We start from the raw sequence: 19,276 nt of genomic DNA, 5'->3' as shown, positions 1-19,276 counted from the left end.
TGAAAACTTATTTAATATATTCCTATTTAGAGAATGGATTTATGATTTTATTGATTTATGATTTAGTGATTTTAAAAATATGATTCTTATTTCTCATAATTTTTTATTACTAGATTTTTTTTTCTTCTCTTCATTTTTGTAAGAGAAGCAATGTTAGTTATTGTTGATTTCGTATTTTATAATTGGCATCAATCGACATAACAAGTAGGTGTATTGTTTCTTTACTTATTTTTTTTATCATTATTATTGTTTTATTTAAGTTTACAATAGCAAAATTTTGTTTATAATATTATCCGGATATGTATATAGAATTATGAATAAAGTTAATACTTTTAATGTTAATTGTACCAATGAGAATGAAAATGGCATGGATGTGACTATTAATGTCTTGGGGTGGCTTTCTTTACCAACTTTTTATTAATTTAATGTAAAGAAAAAAAAATAATAGTGAAGAGGACGTAAGGTTTGACCTTTGACGAACTCGTCATTGTTTTGTATAATGTTTTAAAACCCGAGTTTTTAGTTGACCCGGTGTGATAACCGGTTCACGGGTCAACCAGTTCAACCGGTTGAACCGCCGGGTCAACCCGATTTATGGTCTTTTTCTATTTCTATATATTTTTACTTTCATGCATAATGCATAAACATATAAAACTAATAATTTGATGTCCACAAAGTTTAAACATTGAAAAACATTGAAGAAACCGCAAATGGCTCATTGTTTTGGCGTTCGCTACTTGTATCCAACTATCCAAACTCTATTGAAACGGGTCAAACCGGTTCAACCGGTTCAACATAAGCGGTCGAACCGCGGTTTAGGGGAAACCCGGCCGGTTCGATCCGGTTCGCATTTTTACAAAAAACCGGTTTCAATTGACCCGCCTTCTACCCCGGGTCACGGTCCAACTGGTTGAACTGGCCGGGTCAACCCGGATTTTAAAGCATTGGTTTTGTATTTCTCCATTAATTTCATACACATTATGTTAGGTTTAGTGAATTCAAAAATTCATAATACCCATTCACATAATTTAAAATCAAACGAAAAACACATATGTTAGAGCTAATATTTGCAATGTTGATTAGCAATGTCTCCCAAACGGATTAAAATTTTGAAAAAATGATATGTCAAAACTTAAACCTATATCTTTTAACTCATACACGTATTCATCTAAATATGGATACATAATAACATAAAATTCCCAAATTCATTTTCTTCTTCAAGATCCAAAAAGAGCTCTAATGTTAAAAGGGGATATATCTTCAAGGCCTCCATCCATTAAACGTTTGGCAATGATAGCATTGACGGCATCCGAAGGATGATACGGGTCCCAAAAAACATACTTTGATCTATCGGTACAAACTTTAGATGTGGGCCCACATGGGATTAGACCACCGTGTTGACCGGTCACATGACAACACGCATAATCTGAATTCTCAAAACCTGTTTGGAACCGAAGATTTAAATGCCAAATTGACTTTGCAATCGAGATAAGTTGGTTTCAGAAAATGTTGTCTGAATAAATGATATTTGAACGAACATTGAAGATACTTTTGAAAAAAATGAAAGAACAAAAAAATGAAGACAAATTTGTAAAAGATAGGACTTAATTGGTAAAGACAAAGACATTTTTATTACAATTTCTTTTTTCATTTATTTTTTCCTTCCATCACTAAACTAAAATGTACTATCATCTTCTCAAATATTTTTTAAATATCGGTCAGACAAAGAAAATTTAAAAAAAACAAGGCATAAAAGTATCAAATGGAATAAAATCAAGTTAAAAAATCAAAAACATAAATCTTTTAAAAGTTTACTCACCATATGATTCGAAATTCTGAATGATATCTGCAACAATATTATACACATCTGCAAATAGGAATGTTGAACCTTTGAGTTCAATATTAAGTTCTTCAAGTAAGCTTTTCAATTGCCGATTATAAAGTTGAGCTAAATGATTTGCCAAAGCCACACAGTCATTTCCTTCAGACGGATTTATGTCCCGTTGATATGGAATGCATCCGATGGGGCCCACATTAGGGATCACAATCTTTCTAGCACCCAAATCATATAATCTCTGTATGCAAGAAATAGCAACGCCAAAGAAAAAAATGAATTCGTAATTACAAAGTGCAAGTTTCAAGGCACGTGACATAAATCAATCAAGATTCAAAAAATTCAAAGAATATGAAATTACTTCAATTGAGATAAATAGGTGTCAACATTATATTTCCATTTGTATTTTCGTGCATATTTAAAAATGTTAATTTATACGTTTTCTAGGTAAGACCTATTTGTTATAACCTTTATAAATAAATTAACAAATTAAAAGTGAACTTTTAGAGTGTGGATTTAAATCAATAAAGAAATCCCAAAATCGAAATGAAGATCTTGAAGATGAATAAATAAATGCAAATAAAAATAATTTCATGAGGTTACCATAAGTTGTAGTCTGAATCTTGAAATTAAGGTTCCCACAAATGCTTCTGGAGACACCAGTTTTCGCTCAATTGTTGAAACAACGGGTGTGAGATAATTATTTATAAAATCATTTGAACCAATTGTTACTGAAAAAAGAGCTCCACTCAACAACTCTTGAGTTGCAGTAGCACCAATTCTGGATATTATATCCTGCTTCGTATTTGCAAAGTTGTCTAGTTGTGCATCCATATTGATCCTTCCACCCTATGAACATAATAATACCATTATATATTTGTAAATTTAAAACTTTCCCATATTTTTGACTAATTAATCTATTCTGTCAAATATGCAAAATAAAAATGAGCATTTTTTTTGTCTTCAATTTCTTAAAACTACATACTTCATCAATATCAGATATGCGTTTAAAAACAACTTAGATGAGGGGGCTGTTAGAAAATATTTCAAAATAGATGGGGATAAATTTTTAATTGTTAAGCTTGTGTTTCGGAAATGATTTGGAGGTATATATTTTTTATAACCCCATGTTTTTTTTTGGTAGTTTATTGAAGAGGAAGATGAAGGGCGTGTTTGGCAAAAGTAGTTGTTAGCTGGAAGCGGGTAGCGGTTAGCTGGTAGCGGGTAGCTAGTAGCGTGTAGCTGGTAGCTGGCAGCGGGAAGCTGTACCTTTTATTTGTTATATGAATGTTTGGCAAAAGTAGCTGGAAGCTTTTGAAATATATAAAATTATATAAAAAGACAATTGATTAAAAATAAATAAATATATAAATATATTTTTAAGGGTAATTATGGAAATTGATTTCAAAAGCTCAGGAGCGTTTTGTTAAACGCTACATGAAGTAGCTTTTAGAATCGGAGCGTTTTGTTAAAACTAAAAGCTAAACGCTCGTACTGCCAAACGAAACTTCTTGTTTAAACTAGAGCGTTTTATCAAAAGCTAAAAGCTAGAAGTTCTCAAACGCTTTTAAAAGCTCCGTGCCAAACATGCCCGAAGAAAGACAAAATAGTCATTTTCATGGATTTAAGGGCTGGGACATTAAGTTACATGGCACCTAGAATGAAAAGTTGAACAAACTATCGGACTATAGCAATAAATTTTGTCAAAACACTGGGACTAAATTTGTAATTCAGTTCAAATTCTTTAAATAGCACATGGCTTAAAATTTGTAGCATAATCCATGTTTATGTTAAGAAAAATTAAATTGTCTCCTACCTATAATTATTCCTACCCATTAAGATTATGACGTATCACTATTCAATTTAATTTTATTTGATATATTCTTTAATATAGTTTAAATGAGTTAGTTAAAAAATATGAAGTGATAACACTTATCATAATTTTATTGGATATGAGAAAGCAAAATCCAGAAATATAAGTACTTACCCATGGCCCACCTACCCCACATGAAACATTGCAAGATTTAATTAGTTAATTTTTTTTTGGAAAATTCAATCTAGAATGACATATTTGTTACAAATTATAATGCCACGTAGTTTCGGTTAACAAGATTCCTCATATTTTTAGCAATGTTCATGGGATTATGCAAGGAAGTTGGAATAACATCATTTCTTTCTAAAAATGGAGTGTGACTACATCACTACAATAAATGAGCTAGTAATAAAAACGATTTTCATCGATAAAAACTTTAAACCGAAAGTATTAAAAAAGTTCACTTACAAAGATCTTTCCCGTTTCATTCAGAATTCCACCACCACCAGATGCATAATTGACACCCCTCAAAAGTAGTGGGCCAGATGTCCTTGGAGCCAGATATGGCGGAGTGTAATCCTTCAAACCCAATTCCTCTCCTGAAATTGCAACATAAGGGTAAATAGGTAATTTCAGTTTTATGGGAAAAAAGTCTCAAAAAGTGTACGAGGAAAGAATGATTATGAGAAATGACTTGCCTAGAATGTCTACTATTGTTCTTCCATTTGTATATCTTCCTGTGGGCATCCCAAAATCGATCCCATTTGGTATGTAATTTGCCTTCGATAGAGATGCAATGTAGTTATTGTTGCCTACTTCCACCAAAGAATCACCAAAAACAAAGTTAGCAGATAATGTTTCTGCCATGCAAGTCCCTAACCAGAGCAAGACTGTTAAAGCTCTAAAAACAATCTTAACAGTTTCATATGGGAGCATATTTATTAAAGAATGGTAGATTTTGATGGTTGACATAGGCTGAATCCCAAAAGAATCCCAAGTCGACAAACTAGATGGGATTCACTTCGAACATTTATCAAACTCTTGGTCTGCGTAAGGGGAGGGGGTTGAAAACTTGAAATGAAAGATAAAAACAAGAACTTTACAAGACACTTAGATGTAAGAACATATAATATGATCAATGAAGACAGATGAAGAGTGAATGGCTTAAATGAGATACGATACAAAATAGAAAGAAAGACATACCATTTTATAGATTTGTTTCATCGAATGTGAACCGAAAGAAATGAGTGGGTAGGGAGTTACAGATACGACCGGCATTAAATTCTGTGTTAAATGGACATCAAACCGGTGAGAATTAATTCTAGATCTTCGCAAGCCCATTCCATTGTAGACCTAAAGTATCTGCATCACAAGAAGAATAGCTCAGATGAATTCTGTTTTTTTCGGGAAACTCAATTTCACATTTTAGCATCATGTCACATATTTACAACGAAAAGCCACCACCCTAGCTCAAGTTTCGTGATTCCTTTTAAACTCCTGTTTAGTAACATCTTAATTTTGAGGAAAAATAAATAAATAAATAACTATTATGTTTTATAAACTTAGCTAAAAAAGGAAATGTATTTAATTATTTAAAGACTTATAAATTGTTATTAAACAATAATTTATAAATTTACAACATAGACGACAGCATCATATCATGGTAGCTATGACATTGAATGCAGCTAACTAATTTATTACACAGTCGTGATCGATTTTTTTAATGGTTTGTTGGTTGAACATTATCTGATGATAGTAATTAGTAATATTTTTTTTTTAAAGAACGTCTTGCTTTGAGCATTTATTATTGCTTAAAATGGAGGTTGTCCACATCATTGTTATACAACAACAACCAACCTCAAGAATCCCATTAGAATAAAACAGGGGTGGTAGATGTCGACAATCATGTCTGGACGTGTGAAAGAGTGACTGCGTAACAATATGACCTATGACATGAGCAAAACGATAATCTATGGATGAGCAGAAATGGAAAAAGTAAGTTAGTTTAAACAGAAAGACAAATACATCATAAAGAAGCATATGAGCTTGATAACTTGCAAAAAGACGAAACAAGGGTGTAAGTTAATAATAAGAGTACAACAATACATGAATAATAATACAAAAAGAATAAGTCTATGAACATGAAGCAAGTATCAACCATAAAGATCAATGATTGGAGCGATGCTATAGAGCAACTTTGATTTTTTGCCTCCCACCCCTGTATGAGGCCATGTCCTTGGAAAGAGCCAACTCTTCCATATCACGTCTCACATTATGATTGTTTTCCTTCTAAGACGTATTCACTTCCTCTTACCATTAATTACCATCGAATCAACCCTCCAACTCTCATTGATGATAGTTTCCTCATAACATGTTCATACCAACAAATGTCCCTCCCCTTAGTTTTCAAAGATCTGTTCCACTCCCAAGGAGTTCCTTATAACTACTTCAAGATCCTATCCAAACATCCTTTTACCAAAATTCCACCATAACATCCCAATTTCTGCTACCTCGATCTTCCTCTTATAGCCCTTCTTGGATGATCACCATTTGGGTCCATACATTATGGTAGGCCTCATAGCTACATTGTAAAATTTCTCTTTTAGTTTCAAGGGGACCTTCCTGTTACATAAGACTCTTGAGGCAACCATCCACTTCAAACCAACCAGCCTTTATGCGACGTGTGATGTCTGCCTCTACACCCCTCCTTTATGGAAAGAGCTACCTCCCCTAAACGTACATCCACTCCTTTATTTCCCTCCCATTGAAATTGCAATAAATATACTATGTTTTAACAGTGGTTATGTTGCCCTATTTACCAAAAATATACTATGGTTATGTTGCCCTATTTACCTCCCCTAAACGTACATCAACTCCTTCGGAAGTGTGTTGCCTATGAGTCCGCAATTATATCCCTCGATGATATTTAGGTGGATGGGGGGCCTGAATTATGTTGAGAGGCTGGTTGCCATCTTAGACAAGAAGACGAAGGGCCTTCAGAACAAGGAAGTGAAGTTGGTAAAGGTGCAGTGGCAGCACCAAAGGGGCTCCGAATGGACGTGGGAACTGGAGGAGGAAATGCGGGAGCATTACCCCGAACTGTTTTTGGCTGCAGACTTCGAGGGCGAAGTCTAGTTCAAGTGGGGGAGAGTTGTAACACTCTAAATCAGGTATGGCTTGGAAACCCTTGAAGAATTTCAAGTTTTTCATAAATGGTCCCTTGGAGTATGCGGGGCGTACTTATGAGTACGCTTAGCGTACTTTGCATTTTAATCGCGGGGGTATCTCGCATACTCAGGGCTACGTAAGGGTACGCCGGGCGTACGCTGGTGAAGACCAAAACCCTAAATCCGGACTTGAGACCTTATTTAAACAACTTATAACCTCTTGGACCAAACCCTATCAGCCTCCTTAGCCCCATTTCGTATATTTCAGCTGAGTTTGAGTGTGATTGAGTGTTTGAGCTTAAGAAGAGGGTTTTGGTGAGCATTTTGGGAGTTCTTTCAAGAAGGTGATTTGCTAGACAAGCTTGGGACGGTTTGGTGCTTCAAGAATCTGTATTGTGGACATCTTGCAAGGCTTTTAGAGGTACATGGTTTGCACCTTGCCATTGAAACCTTTAGATCTAGCTAGGGTTTCTAGTTTGTCCCTTTTTGGTTGATTTTTAACCTCAATTGATGAGATAAGCTACTCCATGAGGTGGAACGGTCAGATCTGAGGTCCTTTAGTCATTTAGAGACATAAAAATGAGATCTTGATGGGTGTATTGGTCTCATGCATGGATAAAGGACCTTGGAAAGGTCTTAATGGGGGTGTTGGGCGTTTTTGAGGCATACAAGGGCATAAAGTTGCCAACTTTATGCCTTAGGACATCTTTTTAAACTTATATCTAACTTTTGGACGTGAATGGATCGAGCATTAAGCACTTAATGGAAAAAATGTGTAGTCCCTGAAACCCCATTACGCTGCGCGTACCAAGGTGGTACGCTGAGCGTACGCAGCCCAGTCGGACCCTAAGTTTTTTTGGGCCTTTGTGCCTTTGGACCTCATGTGGCTGTTGGGCTTGATTGGATTCAGTGAGTTAGAGGCCTTTTCATCCGTTTGGACCTAGGACATATTGGTGGGGTCTTATTGGGCCAAGGGACCCATTAAGGGCATTGGACTTGGACTTTGGGGCCCATTTGCAGTATTAGGGTAATTGGGCCTTAGGGGTACGTTTGAAGGTTGGGCCTTCCTTGTGGAAATTAATGACCTATCATTGATTGTGTTACTATTGCTATTACTTTAGAGAGTTCGGGAGACTGTGGATCACTAGGAGGACAATACTAGTATTCATCGGACGGAGGTGAGTCTTCTCATCATACCTATGAGTCTAAGGCACCAAGGCCGGCCCATTATGTGAAAATGTTATGTGTATGTTATTTATTTGTGGATTGATATGCTATGTGTTGTTATGTTGGAATGGAAGACCCCGGGGGGAGCCTGATGCATTGGATATAAGACCATGTGGGGTAGCCCATGGCGTTCCTAGGTAAAGTCCATATGGGGTAGCCCATGGCATTGGATGTAAGGCCATTGAGGTAGCCCATGGCAGTCCTAGGTAAAGACCATGCGGGTAACCCATGGCACTTTTGCTGGATCGTATTGCTTGATTTCTGTGGTACGTGTGTAGATCTATTAGCTACCAGGTTGTGTGTATATGTGATTGTGTGTGGTATGCTCTGCGAAACTCACTAAGCATTCGCTTATAGGTTATTGATTTGTTTCAGGTACTTCTGAGCCTAAGGGCAAGGGCAAGGCGTCATGACGTGGCGTGCACTCTATCTCTTTTTTTGGTGTTTGGGCCCTCTGATGTTTTAAAAAGGGAAACAGTGATGTAATAAATGTTGATTTGAAAACAAATGTTTGAGAACCTATGGTTTATGCAATTGGTTTTGATTAATCAAAAATGAAAAATTTTCTTTGTAAAAATGGGTCGTTATGTATTTCATAAAAACCACAAGTGTCTCAAATGTCAACATAAATCCACAATAAAAGTCAAATCCCCGAATCCTTAACATAGTCGCGAAAAGGTGTGTACAATCAAGTCGGTGCCTTCCCACGGTCTTGAGAGGTACCTGAAACACATAACACATAACACGGTAAGCACGAAGCTTAGTGAGTTCCCCAAAATACCACCCATATCACATTAACCACTCGAGGCTGTAACTCAATAAGACCCTCTGGTCAATGTGTCTTAGTGGAGACCCTCCAGTCCCACAACACGGGTGGACCCTCCGATCCTAACTCAACAAGCTCAATATAATACTCAGCATAAATCACAAAGATATGACGCAAGATAACACGATACTCAAGTAAGCAGATATGACCCTACAGTCACACAAAGATACCACTCATGATAAGTATATTGAGAAGACTCACCTCCTACGTAAGCTAAGCAAATATGTACTCGTCGAACACGAATCACCGAATCTAGCCTTCGCTTAGTCACAATGATAATTATCTCTAATTAACACTTAAATCACAAATTCTAAATAAACTAAGTTATTTTCCCTCTCTAAATCTTGGATTGGGAAAAGACCATTTTACTCCTCCATGGTCTCCATAACTCATGATTGACCAAACCCTAAAGTCAACAGAAGTCAAACTCGAGTCAACAGTCCATGTTGATCCAACTCGCCGAGTGCAACCATATGACTCGCCGAGTCACCTTATTTTCTTCAGAATGTTGCGAATATCCAAATTAAATCATCGAGTTGTGTCATTAACTCGTCAAGTTACCCATATCCAGACTCCTCAGGGAAAACCCTAGCCGAATCGTTGAGTCCTATCAAACCCTTTTTCCATTCAGACGATTTCAAGGCAGAAAACCATCCCAAACTCTAGATCCAACCTTCCAAGGCTCGATAATCATGTAAAGCAACAAGCTTTACGTCCATGCATGGCACTTAGGGCTTGAAATGCCAAAACATGATCTATTTAGGGTTTTACACACAAAAGCCCTACTATGGCTGAATAAAGCTAGGACCTTTGGACTCTAAGGACCTCAGAAGGTCCAGATCTGATGCCATAATGCTTAGCAAGCACAAGCCACACAAAATCTCAAGGAAATATGGAAAAAGCCCAAAAAGTTCCTCATTAACAAGATGTAAATAACATGATGAGCAAGGTGATGACTTTTACCTTCCAACAGAAGCTCCAAATGAAAGACCACTAGATCCCACAGCCTTCCCTCGTTTCTTGCTTGAATCTCTCTTCTTCTCTTCCAATGGTTCACCAAAAACACTCAAAATTAGCTCATTCACTCTCTCTTAGCATAAATGGCCTATTAGGGTTTCACACAGGGGAGTTGGGTGGCTGGTGAGGCAGAAATGAGGACATAAGGTCCTATAAATAGGTCCCAACCCCGGAGATTTAAGGTTTCATCTCACAGCGCCAACTCGGTGAGTTGGTCCCTCCGACTCGTCGAGTTGATTAATAAACCCACGTGGCTAATTCATCCGTACTTGACAAGTTGAGGCACCAACTCTTCGAGTTGCTTAGTCAAACTCATAATAAATAAATAAACATATCATACCTCGAAGTCAGGATGTTACAGACGAGTAGGAATGGCAGAATGAAACCGTAATTTTCAGGGTTTTGCACCATATTTAAACACCTTAACCCCCGTAAGCTGGCCTTATTTACAACCTCCATCGTTCCAAACCCTAGAAACGAAACCCTAATTCATTTTTGAGAGTTTTGAGGCTTTTTTGTGCAGTCTTTGTAAGTTTGAAGAAGAAGATACTTGAAGAAGGAGCAAGGACGTGTAGGAGAAGAGTAGATCTAGAAGTTGATCTTCATTTCTGATGCATCTGAGGTATAAAGCTCCTACCTTGCCTATAGTATGCTTAGATTTAGTTTTAGGATGTTTTCTCCATGTTTTTGTCCAAGAATGTTGGTCTTTGGGATTTGGACGTCCCATGTGGGCTAACCCTTCCGATCTAGGGTCTTTAGGGGACTTTATGGCATAAAGGTGCCAACTTTATGGCCATGGAAGTCCCATGCAACTTATGGACCATCGTTTTGGCCTTTTGAGCCAAGTAGTTTATGCATGAAAGTAAAGATGGGAACTTTATGTGACCAAACTGTCCTAGAGTCCAGATCTATGACCCCTTGGCTTATCTTTAAGTTTTGATGGCTTTTGGAGTTATTGTGAGTTAGGGTTAGAGATAATTTCTTCAAGGATGAGTCTTGATGGGTAAAGTCAGAAACTTTACCCTCCTAGATGTGTATTCTACCCAGATCTGGAATATGGGACTTAGACTCGAAGAATAATGGCTTAATACAGTAAGAAAGCTTAACAAACCAAAGAACTCGACGAGTTCATAGTGGAACTCATCGATTTGGTTCAAAGTGTCCCAATTCTATAAAAGGAAGGACTCGACAAGTTCTAGGACAGACTCGATGAGCTGAGTGGGAAAGTCCCGATTTTGTGGATCGGAGGAAATTGACGAGTTTGTGAAATAACTCGACGATTTGGATCGCAATTTCAGGGTTTTATGATTTATGGAACTTGACGAGCTGAAGGGCCAACTCGGCGAATTGAGTCCACTCGGAATGTTGACTTTGACCAGAATGTTAACTTTGACTTGGACCAAAGTTGACCCTTTGTCACACCCCCAAACGGTAAAACAAACGGCGAAGACGTCTGGGGGTGGAGGACGTCATGTATAGTATCACAAAAATTGTATCATAGTAATCAAAGTAAACACAACCATTACAATATAATATGAATATTGAGATATGTTGGTTTCATAATTATAACAAAAATATAAAGACGAGACTCCATATGCTCCGTCTCTTCAAAAGCTGTCGAGGGTACCTGTGTACTGATGTCCTAAGAATACAAGCGATTTTGAAAACGTATCAGCATAAAGCTGGTGAGTTCATAAGATTGTTTTGTAGTGAAAACCATTGTTATCCAGTTCTGAAAAGTGTATGCATGCTTCCCAAGAAAATCCAATATTTTCTAACATGTTTGTTTGTTACTATATGTATAGTATGTTCTGTTTGAAAACCTTGGCTACCACCAGTATGTAGTGTGTGTTCTATTTGAAAACCCTGGCTACCACCAGTATGTATAGTAGTTTTATTACTTAAAATAAAACCAAGTGTTGTATCCATGGAGTGCCCTCCAGTGTATTGCGTTGTAGTTCTATTAATTAAAATAAAACTATCGAAGAATGAAATCCCATAAACGAAGGTTAATTTTTACTATTGTGAGTTCGTATAAACATGCTTGATATGACTGATGACCTCCGCAATGTTTCTTTAGGCATCGTAAGTTATGATATTTGTCACCCCAGGCATGCCTGCCTAACTGTAGCTAACAGTTCAGGTGTGGGATTGTCAGTCTTGAGTAGATCTATTCACAAATCTCACGCTCTCCCTCCAGGAGACTCTGGATATACTAAATGTAAAGGATTTACCAATACCCCGAAGGGTACAATTGAAGAGTTGTCTCACAATCCTATATTAACTAGTTTACGTGTTGTTCTGTATCGTTGTTCTCATTTTTGAAATCGTTTGTATATTTGATAGAGTACAAATAATTATACACAAAATGTAGCGATGGATAAACTAAATCTGTGATAGTTTATATATTTAACCGTTTAAGTAATTTGTATCTGTAAAACTGGTAATGAATTCCCCAAACTATACCTATTATAGTTTGACTGAAATGTTATGTTCGTGAACTGTCCTAAAAATTATGCAATTAAGTTTAGAAAACATCCCTTATGCTCCACATATTACAAAAGGGATAAGGTATCTAAATGCTTTATGAAAAACCATTGATTTGTATTAATTGCATAAGTTTTAGACTCGCTGAAAATCTTTATGTTTGGCTAGTAATCCGCCCTGAAAATGTTTAAAAACCATAAAAGCGTAGGGGTATGAAGTCACTGATTGTTGTGTGAAAGCGTCGAACTGGAAATGAAGATCCTCGAGTGGTTGTACATGGCGCTTAGCGGAATCCTTATATCAAATAAATACATATATGTATCTAAATTAGCGATTTCGTTAGGTAAAATGTTAGAAAAACACTTGCTTTCGGTTAAGGAATGTTACCGGGACTTGATTGAATCGAGAAAACAGGCTTTTCACCACTTAAGGGATGTGTACGTCTGTGAACAAGGGTTTACGGCCGTGAAGAGTAGTTTACGACCAACAGGCAGTTTACGGCCGTGAATAGTTTTCGGCAGTGAATTGGGGTTTACGGTCTTTGAAGATTCGATGAGTGTACGGTCGTAAATGAGTTGATGGCCTTTGAAGATTTGATGATTTGAAGCATGTACGGCTGTAAACTCAAGAACAATGATGTTGGATTTCGAAGAAAATGTGTTCTAAATGCTCCAAAGTGACTCCCAATGGTGATTCTCGATGATTTCCGGAGGAATAAGGGTGTTTTGGGAGTTTACGGTCAAGAGTCTTGAGAGAGAAAGAGAGGGTGTTCGGCCAGAAAAGTGTAAATGAGGGGGTAGGGTCTCATATTTATAGGGGTTTTCATGGTCGGTGGTGGGGTCCACCTGGCATTGACCGCAAACGTGTTTACGGCCGTAAATAAGTTTGCGGCCGTGAACTCCAGTCAGGCCGTGAACTGTTGTTTTTCGAGAAAAATTTGAGTTTTTGCATGATTTCAGGTTCCGACTTGAATAAAATTTTAACTATATAAAAATTAGTTGATTTCCTAAGCCAAGAAGTTTGATGGAAAAATCAATAATATCCAAATTTTATTAACGGAGTTTGGTTCAAGCTAACGGGAAAAGTTTCGAGTTGTCACATCATCCCCCCCGTTAGAGGGAATTTCGTCCGAAAATTCAAATATAGAATACAAATCATGGACTCGAAAAGAGATGCAGATATTTCTATTTCATTTGATCTTCGCTCTCCCAAGTGAATTCAGGTCCCCGCTTGGCATTCCAGCGAACCTTCACTATTGGTATGCGACTTTGTTTCGTTCGTTTGATCTCCCGATTCATGATTTCAACTGGTTCTTCCACGATGTTAAGGTTCTCGTTGATCTCAATCTCGTCGAGTAGGATTGCAATGGTTTCATCGGATAAACACTTTTTAAGGTTCGAGACATGGAAGACAAGATGAATATTGTTAAGCTCTTGTGGTAAACGAATTTTGTATGCTACGGGACCGATCCTAGCAAGGGTCTCGAATGGTCCTATGTATCTCGGATTTAGCTTTCCACGCTTGCCAAAGCGTATCATGCCTTTCTAGGTTGAGACCTTCAATAGAACACGGTCTCCAACCTGGAACTCCAAGGGTTTTCGTCTCTTATCGACGTAGCTCTTTTGTCTATCTCTCGAAGCCTTTAGTTGTTCCTGGATTTGTACGATCTTTTCTGTAGTTTCTCTAATGATTTCCGGGCCTGTGAGAGTGCTGTCGGGGACTTGTCCCTTGGCTAGTTGCGTGTCGCCCACCTCAGCCCAACACAGAGGGGATCTGCACTTACGGCGATATAGGGATTCAAACGGTGCAATCTTGATACTAGTGTGATAATTGTTGTTGCAGGAGAATTCAACCAAGGGAAAATGGATGTCCCACGACTTACTAAAATCAATTGCACATGCTCTCAACATGTCTTCAAATGTCTGTATAGTCCTCTCACTCTGCCCGTCTGTTTGTGGATGGTAGGCTGTGCTCATATCCAACTTAGTTCCAAGAGCTTTCTGCAGTGACTGCCAAAATCTCGAAGTGAATCTGCTATCCTGATCAGAGATAATGGGCACAAGCACACCGTGTAGATGAACTATCTCTTGAATGTAGATTCGGGCAAGTCTTTCCATCTTGAAAGTTTCTTTGATTGGCATGAAATGGGTGAATTTGGTCAATCGGTGGACGATCACCCATATGGTATCATACCCACTTGGAGATTTGAATAATTTAGTGATAAAATCCATAGTAATCCTCTCCCACTTCCACTCAGGTATTTCTGGTTGTTGAAGCAAACCTGAGGGCTTTTGATATTCGATCTTCACCTTGGCGCAAGTCAGACACTTTCCCATGAAGGTAGTGATCTCTGCTTTCATGTTTGGCCACCATTATAACTTCTTGAGATCTAGATACATCTTATCCAAACCTGGGTGAATGAAGTATTTAGTCTTGTGAGCTTCGTTCATGACAACCTCCCTGTAACCACCAAACTTTGGGGTCCAGATCTGGTCCATAAAGTAATAGGCTTTGTCTCCCTTGATCTCTAAGTACTTTTGCATTCCCCTCAAGGTTTCATTCGGCATGTTCACTAGTTTTAAGGCTTCTAGCTGAGCCTCTCTGATTTGTGCGGATAAATGGGATTGGATGGTCATGGCCAATGCCTTCACTCTACGTCCTGAGTACAATTTTCGGCTGAGGGCATCCGCCACCACATTGGCCTTGCCGGGATGGTAGCGTATTTCGCACTCATAATCACTGAGTAGCTCTACCCATCGTCGTTGCCTCATGTTCAACTCTTTCTGGTCGAAAATGTGTTGTAGGCTTTTTTGATTTGTGAAGATGGTGCACTTGGTTCCGTAGAGATAATGTCTACAAATTTTGAATGCGAAGACCACTGCTCCCAACTCTAGGTCGTGAGTTGTATAGTTGACTTTGTGTGCTTTCAGCTGCCTTGAGGCATAAGCAATAAACTTTCCTCTCTGCATGAGCACACAACCTAGGCCCTGATTGGATGCATCGCAGTAGACAACGAAGTCCTCCATCCCATCAGGCATAGATAGGATAGGTGCGCTTCATAGGGCTTGCTTTAATGTTTGGAACGCAATGTCTTGCTTTTCTTCCCAACAAAAAGGTACACTTTTCTGAATCAGGGTAGTTAGAGTCTTAGCAATTTTGGAGAAATTTTGGATAAACCTACGATACTAGCCAACAAGGCCTAAGAATTGACGGATCTCTGTGGGAGTCTTCGGTGCTGAACAATTCTCTATCGATTTGATCTTGGAAGGTTCCACGTGTATGCCTTATTCATTTACCACGTGACCAAGGAAAATTACTTTTCGAATCAAGAATTCGCACTTAGAAAATTTCGCGTCTAGATTCTCCGCCCTTAGAGTTTCCTGCACTTGCCTCAGGTGCTGCCTATGATCTTCCTCACTTCGGGAATAGACAAGTATATCATCAATGAATACTATCACGAACTTATCTAGGAAAGGGCGGCACACCCGATTCATCAGATCCATGAATACCGCTGTTGCGTTGGTTAGACCAAAAGGCATTACTACAAACTCGTAGTGACGATATCGAGTTCGAAATGTTGTCTTGGGAACATCACCTTCATGGACTTGTAGCTGATGATACCATGATCTTAGGTCAATTTTCGAGAAGTAGCTGGCTCCTTGAAGTTGATTGAAGAGGTCGTCGATTTGGGGAAGAGGATCACGATTTTTGACGGTAAGATTGTTCAATTCGTGATAATCGATGCACATCCAAAAAGATCCATCCTTATTTTTCAAGAATAAGATCGGGGATTCCCAGGGTGAGAAACTCGGTCTGATGAATCCTTTGCTGAGAAGCTCATTGAGTTGACTGGATAACTCTTGCATTTCTGCTGGCGCTAGACGGTATGGGGAACTAGCTACGAGGATTAAGTCGATGCGGAACTCGACCTGGTGCTCAGGAAGGATTCCCGGAAGCTCTTCGGGAAAGACATCAGGAAAGTTGCAAACTTTGGGGATGCTCTTGAGGTATTTAACTTCCTATTTATCATTAACGACATGGGCTAGGAATGCATGACACTCCTTTCGAAGATATTTCTGGGCTTTGATACACGAAATGATACATAGGTTTGAGCTGATTTTATCGCCATAGATCATGAGGGTTTCGCCAGATGGCTGATTGAGGCGAATGGCTTTTTCATAGCAAAGGATATTAGTGCGATTGGGGCTCAACCAATCAATGCCGATGATGAGATCGAAACTCTTTACGGAAACTGGCATAAAATCGATTGGAAAGGAATGGTCGTTTAGGGTAAGGGTACAGCCGATGAATACATCGTTAGTGATCTCTTTCTTACCGTTAGCCATCTCAATGATGAATGTTTCGGTTAAGGGTTGAGGTTTATGTTTGAGAAGATGCTTGAATGCATGACTAACAAAACTTCTCTCTTCACCTGAATCGAAACGAATGCATGCATAAGAGTTGCCAAGGAGGAACGTACCCGTAACAACTGTAGGATCAACAACTGCTTCCTCCTGGCCCATTGCTAGCACTCCCCCGTGTTGCCAGCTGTTTTTGCCTTGGGGCATTTTATCTTGTAGTGCCCAACCTCCACGTAGCCATAACAGGCTTGTCTAACTCCTTCTCCAGGGGCTTGATTGGTTGGTTGGGCTGGTGTTTTGCAAACTTGAGTTGTGTGCCCCTTCTTGCCACAGCTGTTGCACAACGTATCACAACATGGCATGTGATGATGATAATTGCACTTGTCACACTGAGGAAGGGTGCCGACATATCTACTAGTAGGTCCTTGACCTACAGGAGCAGCGACACGAGTGGTAGCAGCATGAACTGCCACTACTTGCTGTTTCTTGGAGGGCTCCTACAATGATTGTTCCTTATGCTTTTTGCAGAACTTTCTCTTCCCACCACTTTCCTTCGGTGGTTCGGGAGCGGCTGTCACTTCATCAAGATTAACCCTGTGATCTATCAGGGTCTGCACCAGGCACTTGGCGCTATCAAAAGTGGTAGGCTTAGCAGCCAAGAAATTTCCTTGAGTTGGGGGCGTCAATCCCCAAATGTACCTTTCTATCTTCTCGCTTTCCGGGGTGGCCATCCCTGGACAGAGGAGAGCCAGATCATAGAATCTAGCTATATAGGAGGGAATTTCGGAACCCTTCATCTTCAGGTTCTGTGACATCCCCAAAATCTCGGCCAGAAAAGACCGATTTTCATTTATGCTTTTAAAATATTTTCAGAGTAAATACTTTTGATTTGAAAGAGTTGCGGAATTTGTTCCCTAAAACAAAACATGATAAAACAATGTTTACCAAAGCATTTCATAAAAGAAATGTATTTTTCATTATATAAACAAAACTCGGGGTGTCATGTTCCGATACAGACCAATAAGCATAAACGATAACATTACAAGTCATTCAACAAATATATACTTATACAGACTTGTAAACAAAACAACTTGATGGTTCATCCATCTTATGCCCTCGCGCCACTTCCTGTAATACAAATAAAAATGAGTGGGTCAGGCTTGGGAGCCTGGTGAGCATATAGGGTTTTCAACCCACAATAAATAATCATATTTAATTTTCACCAACCAACAATAACCCAATTACCCATTCCCGTTATTCTCACTTTATGTCCCTAAGACAACTAACATAAGGGACCTAGTCTAAGAATATTTCATCGGGGCGACAACACATGCTTCGGGGGTACCTCAACAATATAAGTCAAATAAGGCAACCATGAGGGGGATGGAGTACAACGAATGAACACCCAAGTTCATTAACACCTACAGGTGGCGAACCTGATAATGTTCCACAAGACTGTCTAGAATAGCCCATGGTCGTCATCTAAACTCCGCTAGATGACTAAATCAAACAACAACGAGGCCTCTCATCTGTTTATTACACACCAACTATCTAGCCATGTTCTACCCAACATATTAGTAGATAAAAATATACATTTTATACGTAGTTTAAAACCTGTATAGCATGCTTTTAATCAACACATATTTCACATAACAGATGAGGCACACACACACATAACACGTATCTCATAGAGAATAAATCATATCTATGAGTTAGAAGAAAGTGAATACACATTCACACACATAACCACAAAATTATACACATAATACGTATTCCGTATAAAATACTTCATAATTATGTGTTAGAAGAAAATAACTACACACTCACTTGATCAGAAGATGATCGGACAGCACTACGGCTTGCAAAAGTAGTAATCCTCAGCAGATCTGGAAGATCTCTACAAAAATCGAACTTCTCGTGGGCAGAGCTTCGGCTTGGGAACCGCACTTCTCGGGATCTTCGGGATCTCGGAACTTGCCTCGGGGCTCGAGAATAATACCGGGGCTTCGGAATATTTCTGGCACGCAAATCGATGCAAAACGGGAGAGAGAAGAGAGAAAATAGCAAAAGAACTCGGCTGCCCTCGGATCCTATTTATAGGAGGCTGGAGCCTTGGAGTACGCGGGGCGTACAAGTCCGAAATCATCACTGCGTTCGTCATCTGAAGCCACTTGATGCGAGTGTCGACATCTTCGGTGTACGCGGGGCGTACACGAGTACGCGGGGCGTACTTCGGATCGGATCGCTGACTCCTCTTCGGATAATACCGGATTTTCCAATTAAAATTAAATACAAATTATTTTATAAACTTCGGAAATTCATATGTTCTTCATACGAACTCCGTTTTCGACGTTCTTTATATCCACGCGAAGGTGAGACTATGCTCTACAACTTTCGTTTAGACTCCGTCGGCTAATTTTAACTTTATTTTTATTATTTATTTTTAATAGGCCGGGACAGAAACTTTCGTTATAAACTCATAACTTCTTCGTTTGACGTCTGTTCTCGCCTAACTTTTTATTGCTTCGGTACCAACAACGAGAC

The 19,276-nt window shown here is 38.8% G+C and overlaps 1 protein-coding gene across 1 annotated transcript; it reads right to left on the bottom strand.

Annotated features, from left to right (window-relative positions):
* Positions 1-1,137: 1,137 nt before the first annotated feature.
* LOC145059391 (GDSL esterase/lipase At4g16230-like) lies at positions 1,138-4,802 on the bottom strand. The gene is made up of 5 exons (XM_079007246.1): positions 4,346-4,802; positions 4,116-4,246; positions 2,438-2,683; positions 1,820-2,075; positions 1,138-1,441 (listed from the first exon to the last, which is right to left on the bottom strand). Exons 1-5 carry the CDS (start codon positions 4,617-4,619, stop codon positions 1,218-1,220), a joined length of 1,131 nt encoding a protein of 376 aa, XP_078863372.1. The 5' UTR covers positions 4,620-4,802; the 3' UTR covers positions 1,138-1,217.
* Positions 4,803-19,276: the final 14,474 nt, after the last annotated feature.

The sequence above is a fragment of the Lactuca serriola genome, chromosome 6 (assembly GCF_051521515.1).
Source record: "Lactuca serriola cultivar US96UC23 chromosome 6, Lser_US96UC23_V15, whole genome shotgun sequence".
Classification (NCBI taxonomy): domain Eukaryota; kingdom Viridiplantae; phylum Streptophyta; class Magnoliopsida; order Asterales; family Asteraceae; genus Lactuca; species Lactuca serriola.
This window is presented reverse-complemented; position numbering and strand designations above follow the sequence as displayed.